General features: G+C 39.2%; 2 protein-coding genes across 5 annotated transcripts; both read left to right on the top strand.

The window, feature by feature from the left end:
• The first annotated feature begins 1,527 nt into the window (after positions 1-1,527).
• c1r (complement component 1, r subcomponent) lies at positions 1,528-8,796 on the top strand. 3 transcript variants are annotated; one of them, XM_069183008.1, is made up of 7 exons: positions 1,528-1,693; positions 2,209-2,422; positions 2,680-2,863; positions 3,458-3,589; positions 3,886-4,014; positions 5,302-5,376; positions 7,240-8,796. In XM_069183008.1, the coding sequence occupies exons 1-7, from the start codon at positions 1,668-1,670 to the stop codon at positions 7,242-7,244; spliced, it is 765 nt and encodes a 254-aa protein (XP_069039109.1). In that variant the 5' UTR covers positions 1,528-1,667; the 3' UTR covers positions 7,245-8,796. The 3 variants fall into 3 exon arrangements, with proteins under 3 accessions (XP_069039109.1, XP_069039107.1, XP_069039108.1); XM_069183006.1 differs by lacking the exon at positions 7,240-8,796 and adding an exon at positions 6,043-7,227; XM_069183007.1 differs by lacking the exons at positions 5,302-5,376; positions 7,240-8,796 and adding an exon at positions 6,043-7,227.
• A 493-nt stretch (positions 8,797-9,289) lies between these two features.
• Positions 9,290-16,446, top strand: LOC102688006 (complement C1s subcomponent-like). 2 transcript variants are annotated; one of them, XM_015337877.2, is made up of 8 exons: positions 9,290-9,349; positions 10,112-10,207; positions 10,683-10,896; positions 11,453-11,636; positions 12,673-12,804; positions 13,853-13,981; positions 14,713-14,787; positions 15,072-16,446. In XM_015337877.2, the coding sequence occupies exons 2-8, from the start codon at positions 10,143-10,145 to the stop codon at positions 15,881-15,883; spliced, it is 1,611 nt and encodes a 536-aa protein (XP_015193363.2). In that variant the 5' UTR covers positions 9,290-9,349; positions 10,112-10,142; the 3' UTR covers positions 15,884-16,446. The 2 variants fall into 2 exon arrangements, with proteins under 2 accessions (XP_015193363.2, XP_006642451.3); XM_006642388.3 differs by lacking the exon at positions 9,290-9,349 and having other exon boundaries at positions 9,884-10,207.
• Positions 16,447-19,247: the final 2,801 nt, after the last annotated feature.

Below are 19,247 nucleotides of genomic sequence, written 5' to 3' on the forward strand. Positions count from 1 at the left end.
TTGACTGAGTGTCCAGGTAGGAGTTATTTGGCCCATTAAATGTTAGATGTCTCTTAGCTCATTATCATCATGTGTGTTTATCTTCATTGGGTTCATGCATGCTAAGGGCTGTGGAATGCCAATCTCTGAAGGGGATGCAATTGTTTTGGACTTCTATTTTTATGGCTCCCATCTAGTGGTAGTTCTTTTGATTTGTTATATCTAATTCTGTAAACAACGTCCTGTGTCAGGTCTTACTACAGGAAGTAGTATAAAATTGTAGCAGGAAGGTTTTTTTAAAGTGAGGTAAGTGCACAAGTGGGGCGATCGTTATATATTTGTGTTCTGTAGCTCTAAAATAGCAATATCTGTAAACACTCATGGTGTAACACTCTATATCTGTGTATTTAAGACATTATTTTGACATTTTCTAAGATGAAGTTAAATTATTTTTCAGAATTTGTTACTGTTGCATAGAATAGTGACTAGAAAATTACCTAGCGTTTTATTGGGAAATTTGTATAGATTGTAATATGGATAAAATGCTCATGTTGTTTGTATTGGGTAGCTTCACTCTTTCTATCCAAATAAATTATATAGACGAGATATAGGCCTGCTTTATCTAAGCATTCTTTGGATGAGTGTTGGGCTGACTGTATAGGTGGATAGGAGATACATTCAGCCAGACCGGTGCAATAATAGCCACAACTTGTCACTAGAGGCCAGCAAAGGTCTCCATTATTTGTAAATAGACACACCGAGTGGTAATTATTTGCAGTAGAAGATTATTGATGGTTAATTCCATGTTCTCACACAGAGTTAAATAGTGGATTATTTGGGAATATAAGGGGTTTAACAGAGTTGGTTGTGTTTTTTTCTTATATTGAGTTGTGTAGGCTGTATTGGAGTCTACCTTGAAAGTGCAATCTTCAACATGAGTTTCATCTCCAGCACTTATCCATTGCATTCGGCTCTCTGATGCTTACCAGCATATCTGTGCTTGTGAATAGTTAACAAGTGTCAGCACTACACCCTGTGTAGATCTGAGTAATCTGATCTTTATGGATAGAACCAACAATCTGAAAACATTTTCGCTCACAGCTGGAACAATGAATACAGTCAAATATACAGTAGTTAAAGCAACAACTAAACCCCAGAGGAAAATATATAGACATTCATACACACTTTGTTTGTCACAAGATCCCTCAGGTTGTGATGCTATCAAGATATTGTTTTCAAATCAACCTGTAAACCGTGCCTTTCAAAAATTTGATAAGTTAACAGTTTTGAGCACTGATAGGCAGTGTTAAAGGGGTCAACAGACCTGACAGCTTAGAGAATGGAATTTGCACATTAGCAAACAAACATGGATTAGACAACAAGTATCAAAACTTCAAAACATCAGCCATAACACTTGATGCCTCTATCTTTCTATTATTTAATAGTGACACAGAAAGATACATTGACCTCCTTGCTTTAACCCTGTGTATTTCTCTCAATCTGTCACTGAGTCACATGATTCTGTTTCAAGCTGTGTTTCCTACGAATGATAATTGAACACCTTCCCTCTCTCGCTGCACTCTGAACTTACTGTAGCGTCTGGTAGTCTGTTTTTCAGTGCTACCTGGCTAGTAATTGCTACACAGAAAAGGAAGATTTGGACTGATCCAACACAAACGAAGCAGAATATGAGTCTATTTATCCACGTTCCATGGTGAGTGAGATGGTGTTTTTCCAATTTTTAAGTATTGAATTGTTTATTGAAACAGATAAGGGATAGAATTGTTTCCAAACAGGCATACTGAAGTGCACCTGTGTGCCTGTGAGAGAGAATCACATTGTAATGCGTTTTCAGCTCTTACTAATGTGACTCACTGTTTTTCCCTGATTGAAAGTATTTTAATATCTCTTTTAAAATGGTCGCATGCTGTTCTAAGTTGCTGAGTGCATTGCACTTGTTTGTTTGGCAGCAGCGATCTTTCAGAGTCCCCTTACTAAGGTGCATTTACTAAAGTGATGTGATAATTTTCCTTAATAAAATTTATATTAAAACACATTTTTAAAACATTTTCACATTCATATCCCTATTAAAATGGCTTTAAAACTTTGTGCTTGCCTATGATTATGTGTTTGTTATGTAAGTGCACTATTAATCCAGTCCATTTTTGTGTATTGTTACAGGATTAACTGTGCGTTTTGCTTTGTTATTACTCCTCATTTTCATTTCAGGTTGCTGTGTGTGTTCCAGTGTTGGGGAGCAGTGATTTCAGGGTCCATCCCAGTACTGCATGGGGAAGTGCAGTCTCCTGGTTACCCTGCTCCTTATCCTCCCTCCCTTCATGAAATATGGGACCTGTTGGTACCCCAGGGGTACACCCTCAACCTCACATTCACTAACATTGATATTGAGCTCTCAGAGGACTGCTACTATGACTCCATAATGGTAAGACACACAGATAGATAAGGTCTTTATTAGGGTCTTTCTAGCCCCCGTCCTGACCAAGTGTCTTAGGTCTATATTTCGTTCTATGTGATATTCTTTAATTTAAATCTCTTTTTATTTATATTTACATCTCTAATAGGACATACAGTATATTATCTCACTGTCAAGTGTTTATCCAAACTATTTCTCAGTTCTCTTTTGTTGGGTTTGGACATATTAAGGTCTTAGTAAACAGTATTGTTCTTCTTTATTTCAAGGTGATGTTTGGAAAGAGATTTCTGGGAAGGTTCTGTGGTCGGAATCATGTTTCCAAGGGTGATCGCCCTGGCAAGTATTCCATCATGTCACCTGGCAACAGTCTGCGGCTCGTCTTCAAGACGGATTCCTCATCCCCAGGATCACACAGATACAGTGGCTTCTCAGCCATCTACCAGGCTGTGGGTCAGTCTTCGTGTTTGTGTTCCAGTCTTCTAGGTCACTTTGAATGTGGAGTGGAAGCAAATTTGCACTGGATTCAGCTCTCAATGTGATGGGGGTTAGTAGGAAAGTGAGAGCTTTTTGTAGCACGAAAGGATGAAAAATGCTTTTAAATCATGTTAACTTCCATTTTTGAGTGTTGCGAGACCAGTAACAATTATTAATTAACAATTAACAATTATTAACTGGCTGATGGGGGTGCTCCTAGTTCGATACCGCAGACCAGCTGTTCATTATCTGTACTGTCTTTACTGTAGGAATCTTGGCTCAGGTCAAGTGAAGCCAGTCAACTGCTTGGTTGATGATAGAATATAACCATATTGGTCTACAGTATGTCAGTGCTGAATGTCCCTCAGATGGGGAATCTTGCATAATGTGGCGACATTATAGGTCCTATTTTGTGTAGCTCACTCTATGCAATGTGTGGCTAACTTGTATGTATTGTGGAGCAATACAAGGTTGTATCTTCTGAATGTGAAGGTGCTTGACTCGGAAAGTTCATTGAGCTCAGATGTCGGTCAGTGGGTGTGTTCATCTCACTCTCTCCTTCTCTCTCAGATATAAACGAGTGCACTACAGAGTTTGACAAAGGGTACATGTGTCACCATTTCTGTTCCAACACCCTGGGTGGGTTTGTGTGCTCCTGTCGCCATGGATACCAGCTACAGCCTGACAACAGCACCTGCTTCCGTACGTACCAGGAGACAGAGAGACGAGCTGATAGATGAACGATGTCTCAGAGAAACAGACAACCTACCTGTGGACCAGGCAGCGTACTCAATAATATTAAAGTGGGAAAGAACAGTAATAACACAGCGACTCATTTCTGTATTGTGTAATGGCAAAAAAATATTCTCTGGCACAAAGACACACATATACTACACAAAGACTGAAGACTCGAACACTGACATGTGATGAGATATTGAAAATATATACTGTGATGTGCAGGACCTGTTCTTGTGATCTCCTCCTGCCTGTTGTTCCAGCTGTAGACTGTGGCTTTCCTGTGCCAAAGAATGGGACACTACGAGTGGTCAGTGCAAACCCCAAAACTCTGTACCAGGATGAGATTCAGTTTGGGTGTGAGTCCAAGTACTACAGACTAGAGGGAGATGGTAAGAGTGTGGTTGGTTTTCTTCTGTGCATCTCTTATTTACCTACCTACCTCTCTCTCTATTGTTCTCTGAGACTGAAATCCCAGGAACAGAAGATAATAATAATAATAATAATAATAATAATAATAATAATAATAATAATAATAATAATTGCTGACACTTATACAGCGCGTTTCTGGACACTCCACTCAAAGCGCTTTACAAGTAATGGGGACTCCCCTCCACCACCACCAATGTGCAGCCCCACCTGGATGATGCGACGGCAGCCATAGTGCGCCAGAACGCTCACCACACATCAGCTCTCAGTGGGGAGGAGAGCAGAGTAATGAAGCCAATTCATAGATGGGGATCATAAGGAGGCCATGATGGGTAAGGGCCAATGTGAAATGGGGCCAGGAAACCAGGGTTACACCCCTACTCTTTTCGAGAAACACCTTGGGATTTTAAATGACCACCGAGAGTCAGTACCTCGGTTTTATGTCTTATCTGAAGGACGGCGCGTGTTTACAGTATAGTGTCCTCGTCATTATACTGGGGCATTAGTACCCACACAGACCGCAGGGTGAGCGCCCCCTGCTGGCCCCACTAACACCTCTTCCAGATAGTGCTGTAGAGTCTATTGTGGTGCAATCTTGAGTTGGGGACAGTATATGATGGTATTTATACTGAATGCGCAGTCATATAAAATAATTACTCATGTATTTTTTTAGAAATAACCACTGTTTTTAATTTCTCCTAGGGGTATTACAGTTAGCTGAGAGTCGATTTAGCAATAGAGTAAAAAATATAAGCCAGGGTGATAACTCCAGCATCAAATGATAAAAAAAAACAAAAAAAGATTTTAACTTGCTTGCTTTAATGTGCTAATTCTTGCTTCCACCAAGTTGGCTTTCACGGTTTTGACCTTTCAGGGTTTGACTTGTATAGTCTGGCATGATAAGCAGGTGATTCACATTGTCTTGATGAGAGATAGATAATTTTCTTGTCGTCCATATTCAAGCTCCAGTTTGCCATCTTGTTAGGGGCTAGTTTTAGATAGCATAGCTCATTTTTTTCAATTCAATTTTATTTAGTTCAGTTTTTTTTTGTCATATGCACAAGTGCAATGCAATCCTTATAGCATAATAGTTATAAACTACAGCTTACAGCTGTAGTATATAATGAGGAAAATACCATCCTTCTATTACTCTTCCCCTGGTGACATTACACTATATTAGAATACAGTGTATGTTTTAACTATGCCTCACCTGTGCCTGTAAAGTCTTATTAATCTCTTTCTAATCTCAGATGTGTACAGATGTGAAGCTCAGGGCTACTGGAGGTCTTTGAATGGCAGTCGGGATTTGCCAAAATGTGTTGCAGGTAGGAATCAATACTATTCATTTTAATCCACCGGGATACTTTGTTGTATTCTTTATTATAAATTTTGGAAATTGTAATACGGAAACATATATTAAGCAATTATTAAAGTAAAAGTAAGTTTTCAACACTCCCTGACTAAATAAGGAGCTGAATCTGTATCTCTTTAACTTTGTGTTAATAACTTTGTGCAGCCATATCAACTGGCAACTCACAACTGGCAACCCACTGAGGCAAAGCAGGTGTGAACCTGGCTGACAAGACATAAAAACGAGGTCCCAACTCTCTTTGGTCATTAAAAATCCCAGGCTGTTTCTTGAAAAGAGTAGGGATGTTACCCCAGCATCCTGGTCAAATTTCCCATTACCCTTTACCAATTGTGGCCTCCTAATAATTGACATCTGTGAATTGGTTTTCCTCCCTACTGATGGTGTGTGGTGAGTGCACTTGTGCATCATCCAAGTGGGTGTGACACAATGGTGGTGGTGGAGGGGATCTCCATTACCTGTAAAGTGCTCTGAGTGGAGTTTCCAGAGAAGTGCTATACAGTATAAGTGTAAATAATTATTATTATTGCATTATCGAGAGTGTGATAATATTCTTTAGCTCTGATAACTCTGCATTTCTCTCTACTTTTCTGTCTATTTTATTTATCTTTTTTTCTTTCAGTGTGTGGAGAACCTGAGATTGAGAACTCTGATTTCGGCCGTATTTTTGGAGGCAGTGAGGCAAAGCTGGGTCAGATCCCCTGGCAGGTCTATGTTAATGATCCAAAAGGAGGAGGATCTCTGATCTTCGACCGATGGGTTCTCACATCTGCTCATGTGGTCGAGGGGAAGGACAGTCTGCTGATGTTTGGGGGGACAGTGGACATTGGCCATTTAGGGGACTCTAATAACACTGTAACTCTGGAGAGTGAGAAGATCTTCATCCATCCAGGATACCTAGAATCCCCAACAACTGGGAGACGTACCAATTTTAACAACGACATCGCCCTGGTCAGACTGAAATCCCACGTACCCCTGGGACCCCATCTTCTCCCCATCTGTCTCCCAGAGAGGAGAGACGATGGGACTCTGATTCCTGAAAGACTGGGGTTTGTTTCAGGATGGGGCAGGACAGAACATGGCACACTGAGCTCGAAACTGTTGTATGTCAAGATCCCTGTGAAGAACAGAGCCACCTGCTCCAATAGGAAAGATGGAAAACCATTGAGGCAGAGTTTCAGCGAGAACATGTTCTGTGCTGGTGAGCAGGGCAAAGATAGCTGCAGTGGAGATGGTGGTGGTCCCTTCTTCCTCCGAGAGTTTCGGCGAGGAGCAGGAGGACAGATAGAAAGGGGTCCATTCCGTCTCTACGGCATTGTGTCCTGGGGAATAATCTGTCAGGAGAGGGGTTACTACACTAAAGTGGACAATTACCTGGACTGGATCAGAGAGACTATTGAGAGGGAGGAGAGCTAGAGATATTTGAACAAGAGTAGACTAAATTAGATGTTAGAGCACCAGATTTGTTGGTTTACATGGTACAACAAGTTGTTACATTCATGTTGGATAATCGTTTTCTTTGTAGGCTGAATTAGCCTAATTTCGATTAGATTTTGAGTTAAATTAAGCATTTTGATACATGAGCAAAGTGGATAATTAAACTCTTGATCCAGAGTGCCGAAAACCTATGCTATTAACAGTAAGAACGTGTTAGAAAGCTTTCAGAGGTTCTAAAGAAAAATAAAAGCACTTGATATGGTAGTCTGATTTTCTCATTTGCTGTTGTCCGCACACAGTCTTAGTGGAAAGTGCAGCTCTGTATTGTGTTAAGTGAAATAGAATTCTCTGAATTAGCTTGATTTCTGGTCTCTTCCCACAGCTTGAACTGCAGAAGTATACATCAGATTGTAAGTCCGGCAATGACTTTGCCGATACCTTTGAGGAGGTTACATAGTATCAGGTCCCCTCACAGCCGTCTTTGCCCAAGACCCTGTGCAGCAAAGCACCCCAACCCATGATACTTCCACCACCATGATTGGTTGTTGGGATGAGTTCTTCTGTAGAAGACAGTGTTTGGTTTTTACTACACAAAATGTTTCTTGGAGAGGACAAAAAGTTCACAAGTCCAGAGAACATTCTACCAGACATCTTGTGAAAACATGGACATCAGTCATAGTATTATTTTTGTGCTTTACATCTCAAATATAAGAGAATTTGGACTAAGGTAGGGATTTCATTAACATTTGCACTGTGCCATATTGAAGATAATACCATTAACTGAATATACTGACCTTTAAAATTAACTTCTAACAGTCTTCCATGGTAGAATTTGTGCCCTATGGAAATCTGCAATTATTCTATGGCAATCCATTGTAAAGGGCACGATAACCAAGATTGATTTATAAAGTATGACGATGAATGTGTAGTTTATAAAATGGAGACAATACATTTTATTACAGTTCTTTTTAGTGATAGAAAATAGTATTACAGAAATACTCTAAAAGTGATCTGATCATATTAAGCAGTACATAAAGTAAGAATGTAGTCGACTTGTAGTAGAATGTAGTAATGATACATGGTAATCAGAGTTTTGTAACAGCATACTTTCAAACACAGTGTCAGTGGTAACTTCAAAAAAGAACTCTTGGGTTACAGCTCTCGCAGACACACACCTGTCTTTCCACCCCTGTATCCCTGGAATACTCAATCCATTTAAAGTAAAATAGAGACCATAAACGGGACTTAAGCAAGAAGTTAATTCTAAGCAAAAATGGTCATTTACCATATTGCAAAGCAAACAACTCATATTCCCTGCTTTGAGTCCACACATTTGGCTACACTTTTAGCCCAAATAGTAAGCATCCTAATTTTCATACCCTGGTATCTGGCGGGATTATACATTTTTACATTTTCATTGCTGTCATACAGACCCTAATAATCTGTCATTTCAATTTCAAAATTTTGAAACTTCTGGCAACAACAGCAACTCCTTTGACAAAGGACTTTTATACATCGTTTCAAAATTTTAAAAGCTTGCATTATTAATAATTGCTTGAGTCATCAGGTGGGGAGTATTTTATCCCTTAAATGTTAGGTGTCTCCTAGGTCATTATCGTCATTTGTTTTTATCTTCAGTGCGTTTATGCATAACAAGGGGTGTGGAATGCCAATCTTTAAAGGGAATGTAATTGTCCTGAACTTGTATTTTTATGGCTCCCTCCTAGTGGTAGCTCTTTTGATTTTCTATATCTTGTTCTGTAAATAACTTCCTATGTTAGGTCTTACAACATGAAGTAGTATAAAATTATAGCCGGAAGGTTTGAAGTTAGTGCACAAGTGTGGTATTCCTTATATATCTGTGTTCTGTGGCCATAAGTATTCATTATGTAACACTTCATACCCTTCTATTTTTTAAGATGAATGTAAATTATTTTTGGAGTCCTGTAATAAACATAATATTGATAAAATGTTCGTATCATTTGCATTTTGCAGTTTCACACTTTCTTAGAGTTCTTTGGATGAGTGCTGGGCTGACTTTATAGTATAGGTGGAGAGGAGCTGCATTCAGTGAATCCAGGGCAGGAATTTGCCAGTAGAGGCAATCAAAAGCCTCCATTAATTGTAAATAGACACACTAGGTGGTATTTTTTTTTGCAGCAGGAGATTATTAATAGTTAATTCCACACAGAAGTAATTAGTGAATTAGTTGGGTATATAATCATTTAATCAAAATTGGTAGTAGTTGTTTATTACAGCTCATCAAAGACCTCTTATCAGTTGTAAATAGACACACCGGATGGTAAGTATTAGAAGCAGGATATCGGTGGTTAATTTGACATTCTCACATGGAGTTAATTAGTGGATTATTTGGGTATATAGGGGGTTTAACAAAGTTGATGATGGTTGTTTTTTTTATATTGATATGTGTAGGTTGCATTGGAGTCTAGCTGTTGAAAATCCTGCAGTAAAGTCTACTGGATTCAACATTTGTAAGACTGTGGTCTATTCTGTGGTTGGGATTGTTTTTTTGGGGGGGACGATCACCCTGATTACTAACAACCTATCACCTTGCACAGTCATATATCTACCAACAAAGTTCTGCTTGTGAATGTTTAACAAGTGTCAGCACTACACCCTTGGTAGATATGAGTAATGTGATCTTGATGGAGAAAAATCTGAAAACATTTTTCCTCGCAGCTGGAGCAATGGATATAGTCAAATATAATTACAATGACAAGTAAACCCCAGAGGAAAGCATGTAGACATTCATACACATTTAGGTTGTTACGGGATACCTCATGTTGTGATGTTATCCATATATTTTTTTTTTCAAAATCTAATTTCCAAAAATTAATACCAGGTTAATGATAATCTGATAAACTCTAATACATGGCGCTAAAGGGGTTAACAGACCTGATTGCACCGAGAGTGGAATTTGCACTTTAGTGAACAAACAAATGGATTAAAAAAACTAGCATCAAATTTGCAATACAACAGCCATAACATCCCCTGCTGTATTTCCCTTCCTCCTTCTTATATCATTCAATTTTTTTAAACAGTGACAGAGACAAACATTAACCTCCTTGATTTCTTGCTGTGTATCTCTCTCAATCTGTCACTAAGTCACTTGTTTCTGTTTCAAGCAGTGTTTCCTCTGAATGATAAATTCTAGCTTTTCTCTCCCTCTGTCGCTGCTCTGTGAACTCACTTCTGCTTCTGGCAGTTTGTCATTGTATCTTTGTGTTTTGGAGTGCTAATTGGCTAGTAAGAGGTGTGTGGGAAATGAAGATTTGGACTGTTCCAACACAAGTGAGGCATAGTATGAATCTATCCATCCATGTTCCTTGGTGAGTAAAACACCCTCCTCTTCTCTTTTTATGTATGGACTCATATAATTATGCAGAAAAGGACGGGAATGGTGTCCAAACATTCATACTGATGTGTCGTTCTGTGCCTGTGAGAGAGAAACATATTGTAATGTGTTTTGTGCTCCTACTAAAGTGACTCAACGTTTTTCCTGATAAAAACTTTTTTTCTATCTCGTTAAATACTTTTGTATGCTGTTGCAGGTTGCTGAGTGTATTGCAGTGTTGGGTAGCAGTGATTTCACTTGCTTAGTTGTATTTGCTGAAGTGACTTACTATTTTTCCAGACAAAAGCATATTCCATTTATGTCCCATTAAAAATGGTCATACTTGCCTATAATGATAGATTTGTTGTATTAATGCACAGTTTATTCAATCTTCAACATCGTTTCTGCATTGTTACTGGTTGCACTGTGTTACTGCGTTATTACGTTATTACTTCTCATTGCCATTGCAGGTTGCTGTGTGTGTTCCAGTACTGGGGAGTTGTGATTGCAGGGTCCACCCCAGCTCTGTATGGGGAAGTGCAGTCACCTGGTTACCCCAATCCTTATCATCCATCCCTTAATGAAAGTTGGGACCTAGTAGTACCCCAGGGGTACACCCTCAACCTCACATTCCGTCACATTGATATTGAGCCTTCACACGACTGCTATTATGACACCCTCATGGTGAGACAACTAAAAAAACTTCTGAGTTGTGTATCAGTTGTGTATCTATCTACAGTAGTTCTGTCTTCCTGAACTGTACTGTACCTCTTGTTGTTGTGATTTTTCTATGTTAGTTCTACCATTAAAGTCTGTATATTATATTAAAATATATAATATTAAGGTCTATCTTTTGAGACCCTCTGTACTGACCATACAGTATGTGTTAGTTCTACTGTATAGTAGGCTCAGTGTCAACTTATTTTATTTAAATCTACATCTTTAATAGAACAGGTGGGTAGCTGCGTCAGTATGTGTAGGCTGCAAAGGAACAAGTAATAGTTTTATTCCATGCTGAAAAAAGAAGAAAGAAAACACAACGTGCTCACACCTGAAGAAGGCTCCATGGCCGAAACGTTGTGTTTTCTTTCTTCTTTTTTCAGCATGGAATAAACCTATTACTTGTATCTTTAATAGAATGTGTATTATCTATTGGGTGTTTTTCAGTTTCTTATTTAATGTACCTTTGCTTGGTGTGGTTAAATTAGAGTCTTAATAAATTGTTCTTTTTTATGTCAAGGTGATGTTTGGAAAGAGATTTCTGGGAAGGTTCTGTGGTCACAATTATGTTTCCAAGGACGATCCCTCTGACAGCTATTCCGTCATGTCACCTGGCAACAGTCTGTGCCTTGTCTTCAAGACAGACGCCTCAACCCCAGGACCACACAGATACAGCGGCTTCTTGGCCTTCTACCAGGCTGTGGGTCAGTCTACGTGTTTGTCTTTCAGTCTTGCAGTTCACTTTGAATGTGAAAAGTGGCAAAAACTTTACTGTATCAATTAATACATCTCTCAAGGTGACAATGTAAATTTGACAATATAAATGTATTTAAATCAGGTAAACATTTTTGTGAAAACAGTTGTATTGAGATACTGTCAAGAAGCAGGGAAACCATTTTCAGTTTAGTTGAGTTCAGTTATTTTGGTCAGATTTCAATAATGACAAAACGAGCCCACAAATATAAAATAAAATAGTGTGCTCAATACATTGGTTTATTTCACCTGGCTGAGGCAATGACAAGGCTGGTTGGAGATCAGATGCAGGGAGAAAATGCTCCCTGGTGATCTTGAGGTGCTAACAGTATACAGTATTTCTGTAATGTTTCTGCTTGTACCAGTCTTCAACCTTAGTGTTGTAGGCATACCAGACTAAGCTCACTAACATAATGTTAACACTGTAGGTTGTATTTCTCTAGGTATTCAATACAACAGGCAAGCTGTTAACAAACCTTACTTTCAGAACCTTGGTTTAAGTTAAGTGAAGCTGTCAACTACTGTATTGATGATGGACTATGACCATACTGGCCTGTGACAGTACTGGTTGTCCCTCAAATACAGGATAATGTATTCTGCTATAGGTGTGGTGACATGGTAGGTCCTGTTCTGAGGAGCTAACTGTCTAAAATGTGTGGCTAGATGGTATATCATATGGAGTTTTACAAAGTTTTATCTCCTTGACATGAAGCTTGTTGATATTGAAGACTCATAGAACTCAGACGACTGAGTGCTTAGTTCTGTGAACCTGTCCAGATCTCACAGTAGCTGGTATTCACTCATTCGTGAGGGATTGGGTTCACAGCTTCCCAGTGTAGGGAACCCATATTCCATTTTAACCTTAAAGACTTTCTGAACTAAACTGAACAATCTCTCTTTATCTTGGTTCTGCTTTGGGTGTACTATAGGTTGTAGAGTTGGAAATAGTCAGTCAGTGGGTGTGTTCACCTCTCTCTTCTCTCTCAGATATAGACGAGTGCTCTGCAGAGGATGAAAATGGGCAGGCATGTCACCATGAGTGTCAAAACACCCCAGGCGGGTTTTTGTGCTCCTGTCGCAATGGATACCAGCTACAGCCTGACAACAGCTCCTGCCTGCGTACGTACACAGAGACTGAGAGATGACCTGAGAGATGAATAACACCACAAAGAAACAGACAATTTTATCCATGGTCCAGGCAGTGTACTCAATAATATTAAAGTGGTATAGACCTCTGTCTATACCAGGGGTCTCAAACACGAGGCCCTCAAAGTAATTACTGTATCTGCGGCCCGCAACGACTCATGTGCTGCAGTGCAGGCTGGGAAATGTAGGCGTGAGATGTCACCGTACCTAATTATATAGTGACTATAAAACCTAAAGTAAATAGTAGTTAATTGTTTACTCCTGTTTTGTCCCTTGTTTTGAAACCACCCTGAACCCGCCTACATGTCCTATTCACAGCCCTTTTGAGTTGTTGTGTACATCTGTTGCCTGATTGCCAGCTGACGGAGTGCTGTCAATAAAGAAAGAAGAAAGACAGAAAGGTTTCTGTGATTAGTCTCTGTGTCTGTTAGAATCATAACAGTGTTTAGCAGTACGTACGTATTGAGTTTTTCTTGTCAATGAAGTTCAACAAATCAGTTTTATGGTCAAGACTCGCCAGTGAACATTTCCGAGCAACATTGCGATTGGCTACTTCTTGTGATATCAGGCCTAACGTTGATGTTCTGGTCCTTGCAAAACACTGTCAAAGAAACAGCCAGAATGAAGAACTTCAGAAATAACCTCACATGATATCGAGGTGAAGTTAACCAACGTGTTTCAAATACAAATTTCAGTTTTAATTAATTTTTTAATATTTTATGTATTTTGTATGAATATGATATGAATGAATATGTATGAATGTGGCCAGCTGATTCGCGCATTTTATTTAATGCGGCCCCCATATTCATCTGAGTTTGAGACCCTTGGTGCCTCACTTTTGTATTTTATAATGACACAAAACACTCACAAAAAGCACTCCCTGACACAAAGAGACACAGAGATTATTTGTCGCACAAAGACAAAGTGTAAGAACACAGAGATGTGATGACGGGGACAGAGAAGATACTTTGTTGTGCAGGACCCAATGTGTTCAGTGACCTTATCCTGACTGTTGTTCCAGCTGTGGACTGTGGCTTTCCTGTGCCAAAGAATGGGACACTACGAGTGGTCAGTAAGATCCCCAAAACTCTGTATCAGAACGAGATTCAGTTTGGGTGTGAGTCCAAGTACTACAGACTGGAGGGAGACGGTAAGAATGTGGTTGGTTTTCTTCTGTGCATCTCTTATTTACCTACCTACCTACCTCTCTCTCTATTGTTCTCTGAGACTGAAATCCCAGGAACAGAAGATAGTGCTGTAGAGTCTATTGTGATGCAATCTTGAGTTGGGGACAGTATATGATGCTATTTATACTGAATGAGCAGTCATATAAAATAATTACTCATGTATTTTTTTTAGAAATAACCACTGTTTTTAATTTCTCCTGGGGGTATTACAGTTAGCTGAGAGTCGACTTAGCAATAGAGTAAAAAATATAAGACAAGGTGATAACTCCAGCATCAAAATGCGTAGAATAATCCATGATAAAAAACAAACAAAAAAAAAATTTAACTTCCTTTCTTTAATGTGCTTCCACCAAGTTGGCTTTCATGGTATTGACCTTTCAGGGTTTGACTTGTATAGTCTGGCATGATAAGCAGATGTTTCACATTGTCTTGATGAGAGAGAGACCATTTTCTTGTCATCCAATGTTAAGCCATCTTGTTAGGGGCTAGTTTTAGATTGAATAGGTCATTTTTTTTTCAATTCAGTTTAGTTCAGTTTTTTTTGTCAGCTTGTATCTGTAGTATATAATGAGGAAAATACTATCCTTCTATTACTCTTCCTCTGGTGACATTACACTATATTAGAATACAGTGTATGTTTTAACTATGCCTCACCTGTGCCTGTAGAGTCTTATTAATCTCTTTCTAATCTCAGATGTGTACAGATGTGAAGCTCAGGGCTACTGGAGGTCTTTGAATGGCAGTTGGAATTTGCCAAAATGTGTTGAAGGTATAGTAAACTTGCTGTATTAACAAGGTTGGGGATTTTACAAATAAAAATGGAAGTATGTTAGCCAATTATTATTAAAACTGCTAGTGATTTTTTTTAACTATCTACAGTATGTGATGATCAGGTTTTTTGTTTCTATCTCTGTGTCATTATACTATAGGTATCTGTTAATATACTATCAACCTCTGAGTTATTTACTTGAAGAACCTTCTTTTCTTGAACAAATCTTTGACTTTTGATAATTGTTTTCTATTGTTTTTTCTGTTTCTCCTGTTTCCTCTCAGTGTGTGGGGAGCCCGAGATTGGGTTCTCTGATTTTGGCCGTATCCTTGGAGGCAGTGAGGCCAAACCAGGTCAGATCCCCTGGCTGGTCTATGTTAAAGATCCAGTAGGTGCAGGGTCTCTAATCTCAGACCGATGGGTCCTCACCGCTGCTCAAGCGATTGAAGGGCAGGACAGACCAGTGCTGTACGGAGGGACAGTGGACGTTGAGAATATTGGGAGCTCTAACAGCGCTGTGATTCTGGAGAGTGAGAAGGTTTTCATCCAGCCAGATAGCCGAACAGCCCCAACAAGAAGAAAACCTTCAAATTTTGACAACAGAATCGCCCTGGTCAAATTGAAATACCGCGCACCCCTGGGACCCCATCTCCTCCCTATCTGTCTCCCCGAGAGGAAAGATGATGGGACTCTAATTCTCAATAGACTAGGGTATGTTTCTGGATGGGGCAGGACAGAAAACGGCACACTGAGCTCGAAACTGTTGTATGTCAAGATCCCTGTGATGGACAGAGACACCTGCTTCAAGAGGAAAGATGGAAAACCATTGGTGCAGACTTTCAGTGAGAACATGTTCTGTGCTGGTGAGATGGGCAAAGATAGCTGCCATGGAGACAGTGGGGGTCCCTTCTTCCTCCGAGAGTTTCAAAGAGGAGCAGGAGGACAGATAGAAAGGGGTCCATTCCGTCTCTATGGTGTTGTGTCCTGGGGAATAGTCTGTGAGGACAGAGGTTACTTCACCAAAGTAGACAATTACTTGGACTGGATTAGAGAAACTATTGAGAAAGAGGAGAGAAAAACAACATTAGGATTATAAAAGAGGGGTATTTCCCAATATGTTAGTAGAGATTGGACACAAAAGACTCCATTAAATTAGATTTGAAAGTGCAGGACCCATTCAATCTGAATTATAGTGCACAAGAAGTTACTAGATCATTTTGACATCTCTTTTCCACGTAGGCTGAGATTGGGTAGATTAAAATAGCTTGTGTAAATCACTAAAGTTTTCACTTTGAACCTTTGTATCTGATAACGGGGTTGAGCCTAGTACATTTTGTGGGGTTTCCTTGTGTAGAAATGGGAACCCTCTGTTATGAGGGATTAGGAATCGGTCTGGATTTTGAGACTAGCAGGGCATATTGCCAGTTCATTCATTACCTTCTAATCTACCCCCCCCCCATCTTGAGCTGCAGAGTGATACAAAACATTAGAAGTGGTAACTTATTAGAAGTAAACCCGTGGGTTAATTTTGTATTTTGTCTACTCTAGTCAGTCTTGTAGATCACCCTACCGTTCAATTAATTAGTGGATTAATCAGTTATGTAATTACTTAATAGGATCACCTATCCCTCCCTTTTCTAACCGGTTCAACCAATTCAATGTCATGAATTGCAAGGTGGGGGTACACCCTGGATGGGATGTACTGTATGCCCATTGAAGACAATATACGGACACAAACACACACACTCACACCAGGGCTAGTTTTCCCAGAAGCCAATGAACCTACCAGCATGTCTTTGGGCTGTAGGAGGAAACTGGAGCAGCCAGTGGAAAAACAAATGAATACAGGGAGAACATGCAAACTCAACCCATGAATCGAACCCAGGGCCATGGTGCTGTGAGACGGCAATGCTAAATGGACCATTTATCACCCTAGTAAGATAATACATTAATTAATTGATTTATTTGTTTTTCTAGTTTTTAATGACTGTCAGGTGGAAACAACAGTGAAACACAAATCAGAAGACATAGATGGATATTTTGCATGATATTATAATTGAATTTCAACTTTGTTTCATGACATATACATAACTAATGATAAGCCCTGACAAAAGGGGATATAATGTGGTATGTCTACATTTAATTGCAACATTAAAACTTTCTGGATCTATTTTTCTTTGTGAATTGTTATCAAATTGTGCAATGTCTGTGCAAGAGTTGGAAATGTCATTATTGGGTGTTTTCTTGTAATGCAAATCATTCTATACATTTTTGGGCTAGTTGTTTATGTGGAAAAGTACAAATAAAACACACTATCTTAAAGCAAACTGATGTACCATGTTATATTTTATATATGGAATACAATAAAATGTAAATGAAATGTGTAAAATAAGAATACAAACAAATGGGGCATTCTGGACTATATTGTATTGAATTGGTTATGTGTTTATTTAAATAAATCAGGTTTGTACACTCTTGGTCCTGGAGAGCCAACGGTTTTATGGACAACCATTTAATTCTCCATCTCTAACGACAGCTTAAAGAGGACATTTTTTGTCACTGAGGAAATTCCGGATTTGGACGTCTGAAGAGAGAGTTTTAAGGTCAGTCTAGATCAGCCATTCATCCGACAATGACAACAATTCTCTGTCCTGGTCTGTTGGATTGTGCAGTTTTCTGTTTGAGGCCTTTGTGAAATGTGTTTTCTGCTCTTCCAGAGAATGGTAATTGGTTTGAACCCCGTGTTAACACAGTGGGCTTAGAACTGCCCTCGTTCAGCTGTGCTCGATTAAAATATTGCCAACTGAACTTCAGAAGAAGGAAAGGCACTGACTCACTGTGTGTCATTCCAGTGTCTGATCTTCATCAAGTGTGTACCTGTTAAGAGCTGCTTGTCAAAAAGTTTGGAAGAAGCAAGTTGAGGAGAGACTTCAGAATTATTTGTGTTGAGGTTGTTGGAAATAATACACTTTATGGTATTTTTTTTAATCTAAGGCTGAATGCTGTTTAAACATGTTTCCCCAGCTTTGTGTTTCACTGCTCATTTTGAAGACGTCCACTGCTAAGAGTTTGGTCCCCGCCTAGGCTTCTTTGTTCAAGATCTTGTGCAGCAAAGCAGAGCAGCCTAAGCCATCTTACTCCCAGCATCATTCTTGGATTTTGTGGTGAGTTATTCTGTTGGAAGGCAGAGATTGGTTTTTGCAACACATGAGGTTTCTCGTTGTGGCCTACAAATTTCTACATTCCAGAGAACCTACTGTAGGAATTTAGGAATACATTTTCTTGGTACAGTATTCAAGATGATACAATTAAATGTAAGCACAGCACAATAAAATGAACTTCTAACAGTCTTCCAAGTTAGAATTAGGGCTCTATGGCAATCTGCAATTATTCTATGGCAACCTGTTGTCAAGGGCAGTGCAGCAAATAAAGACTGTTTTTCAAAGAATGACAAAGTGTATGTAGTTCACAAAATGTAGACAATACTTGCATTTGATTTCAATTCTATGAACAGAGATTTTTAGGAACAGAAAGTAGTATTACAAAAATTCTCTAAAAGTAATCTGATCATGTTACATGCAGTAACATTGTAGTAGATTTTAGTAATGTCATACACTTAGATATACATAGACACACCAGGTAGTAATTATTTGAAGTAGGAGATCATTGGTAGTTAATTCCACATTCTCACCTGGAGTTTTAAGTGGAGTATTTGGCTATTTACAGTAAGTAGTACTGTATATAAGGGGTTTCACTGACTTGGACGTGATTTGCTTTTTGATATCAATTTGGGAAGGTTGCATTCAAGTCTGTCTGCTGACAGTCTAGCAGTGAAGCCTCCTGCATTGTTGCCATTGTGAATTGATGTGTTTTCAAACACAGGAGACAAAGGACAAAATACTTCCTGCTAATCGTTCACTACCATATCACCGAAAAAAGTGGCATGAGAGGTGCTGAACAAGGGAAGACTACTATTACTGAAATGTTTGAGGAAATTTATGGGATTTAGAGGGATGAAAGGACCAAAAACGCCCTATAGTAAACATTTCAAAAGAGAAAGTGATCATTTTTCAGACCTTTTCAAACTTTCCAGCAAGATAGGGTATCTTGGGCGGTTGTGGGACATTGTCTGTCTGGGCCTGATACTAAGGTATGAATCAAGCCACAGATTCTTAGACCAGATTCAATAGCTTCAGGAAGACCTCCATTGATTTAGTCTTTGGAGTTGGTGTGGGACATTTTGTTTTTTACAGGTGATTGCCTGGACAGGCTGATGAGAAAACTATTTTCAGAGGCAAATAAAACCTTTTTTTGGGTCAGTCACTTGGACACATAAAATAACATAACATGGCAAATAAGTTTGACAAAGACAGTGACCCACTGTGGGCATGTCTGATCCAGCGTCATTACTATCTGTATCCGATCAACATCAAGGGATCACCTGTTAAGAGCTGTTAGTC

This window comes from Lepisosteus oculatus, chromosome 23, assembly GCF_040954835.1.
Source record: "Lepisosteus oculatus isolate fLepOcu1 chromosome 23, fLepOcu1.hap2, whole genome shotgun sequence".
NCBI classification, from domain to species: domain Eukaryota; kingdom Metazoa; phylum Chordata; class Actinopteri; order Semionotiformes; family Lepisosteidae; genus Lepisosteus; species Lepisosteus oculatus.

What these genes read in the sequence shown, in the direction of transcription:
- c1r (XM_069183006.1), top strand. Translation starts at nt 1,668, where the DNA reads ATGAGTCTATTTATCCACGTTCCATG. An exon ending in GCTACTATGACTCCATAATG is followed by an intron (nt 2,423 to 2,679) that starts GTAAGACACACA and finishes CTTTATTTCAAG; the next exon opens with GTGATGTTTGGAAAGAGATT. An exon ending in TGACAACAGCACCTGCTTCC is followed by an intron (nt 3,590 to 3,885) that starts GTACGTACCAGG and finishes CTGTTGTTCCAG; the next exon opens with CTGTAGACTGTGGCTTTCCT.
- LOC102688006 (XM_015337877.2), top strand. Translation starts at nt 10,143, where the DNA reads ATGAAGATTTGGACTGTTCCAACACAAGTGAGGCATAGTATGAATCTA. An exon ending in TGACAACAGCTCCTGCCTGC is followed by an intron (nt 12,805 to 13,852) that starts GTACGTACACAG and finishes CTGTTGTTCCAG; the next exon opens with CTGTGGACTGTGGCTTTCCT. An exon ending in CTACAGACTGGAGGGAGACG is followed by an intron (nt 13,982 to 14,712) that starts GTAAGAATGTGG and finishes TTCTAATCTCAG; the next exon opens with ATGTGTACAGATGTGAAGCT.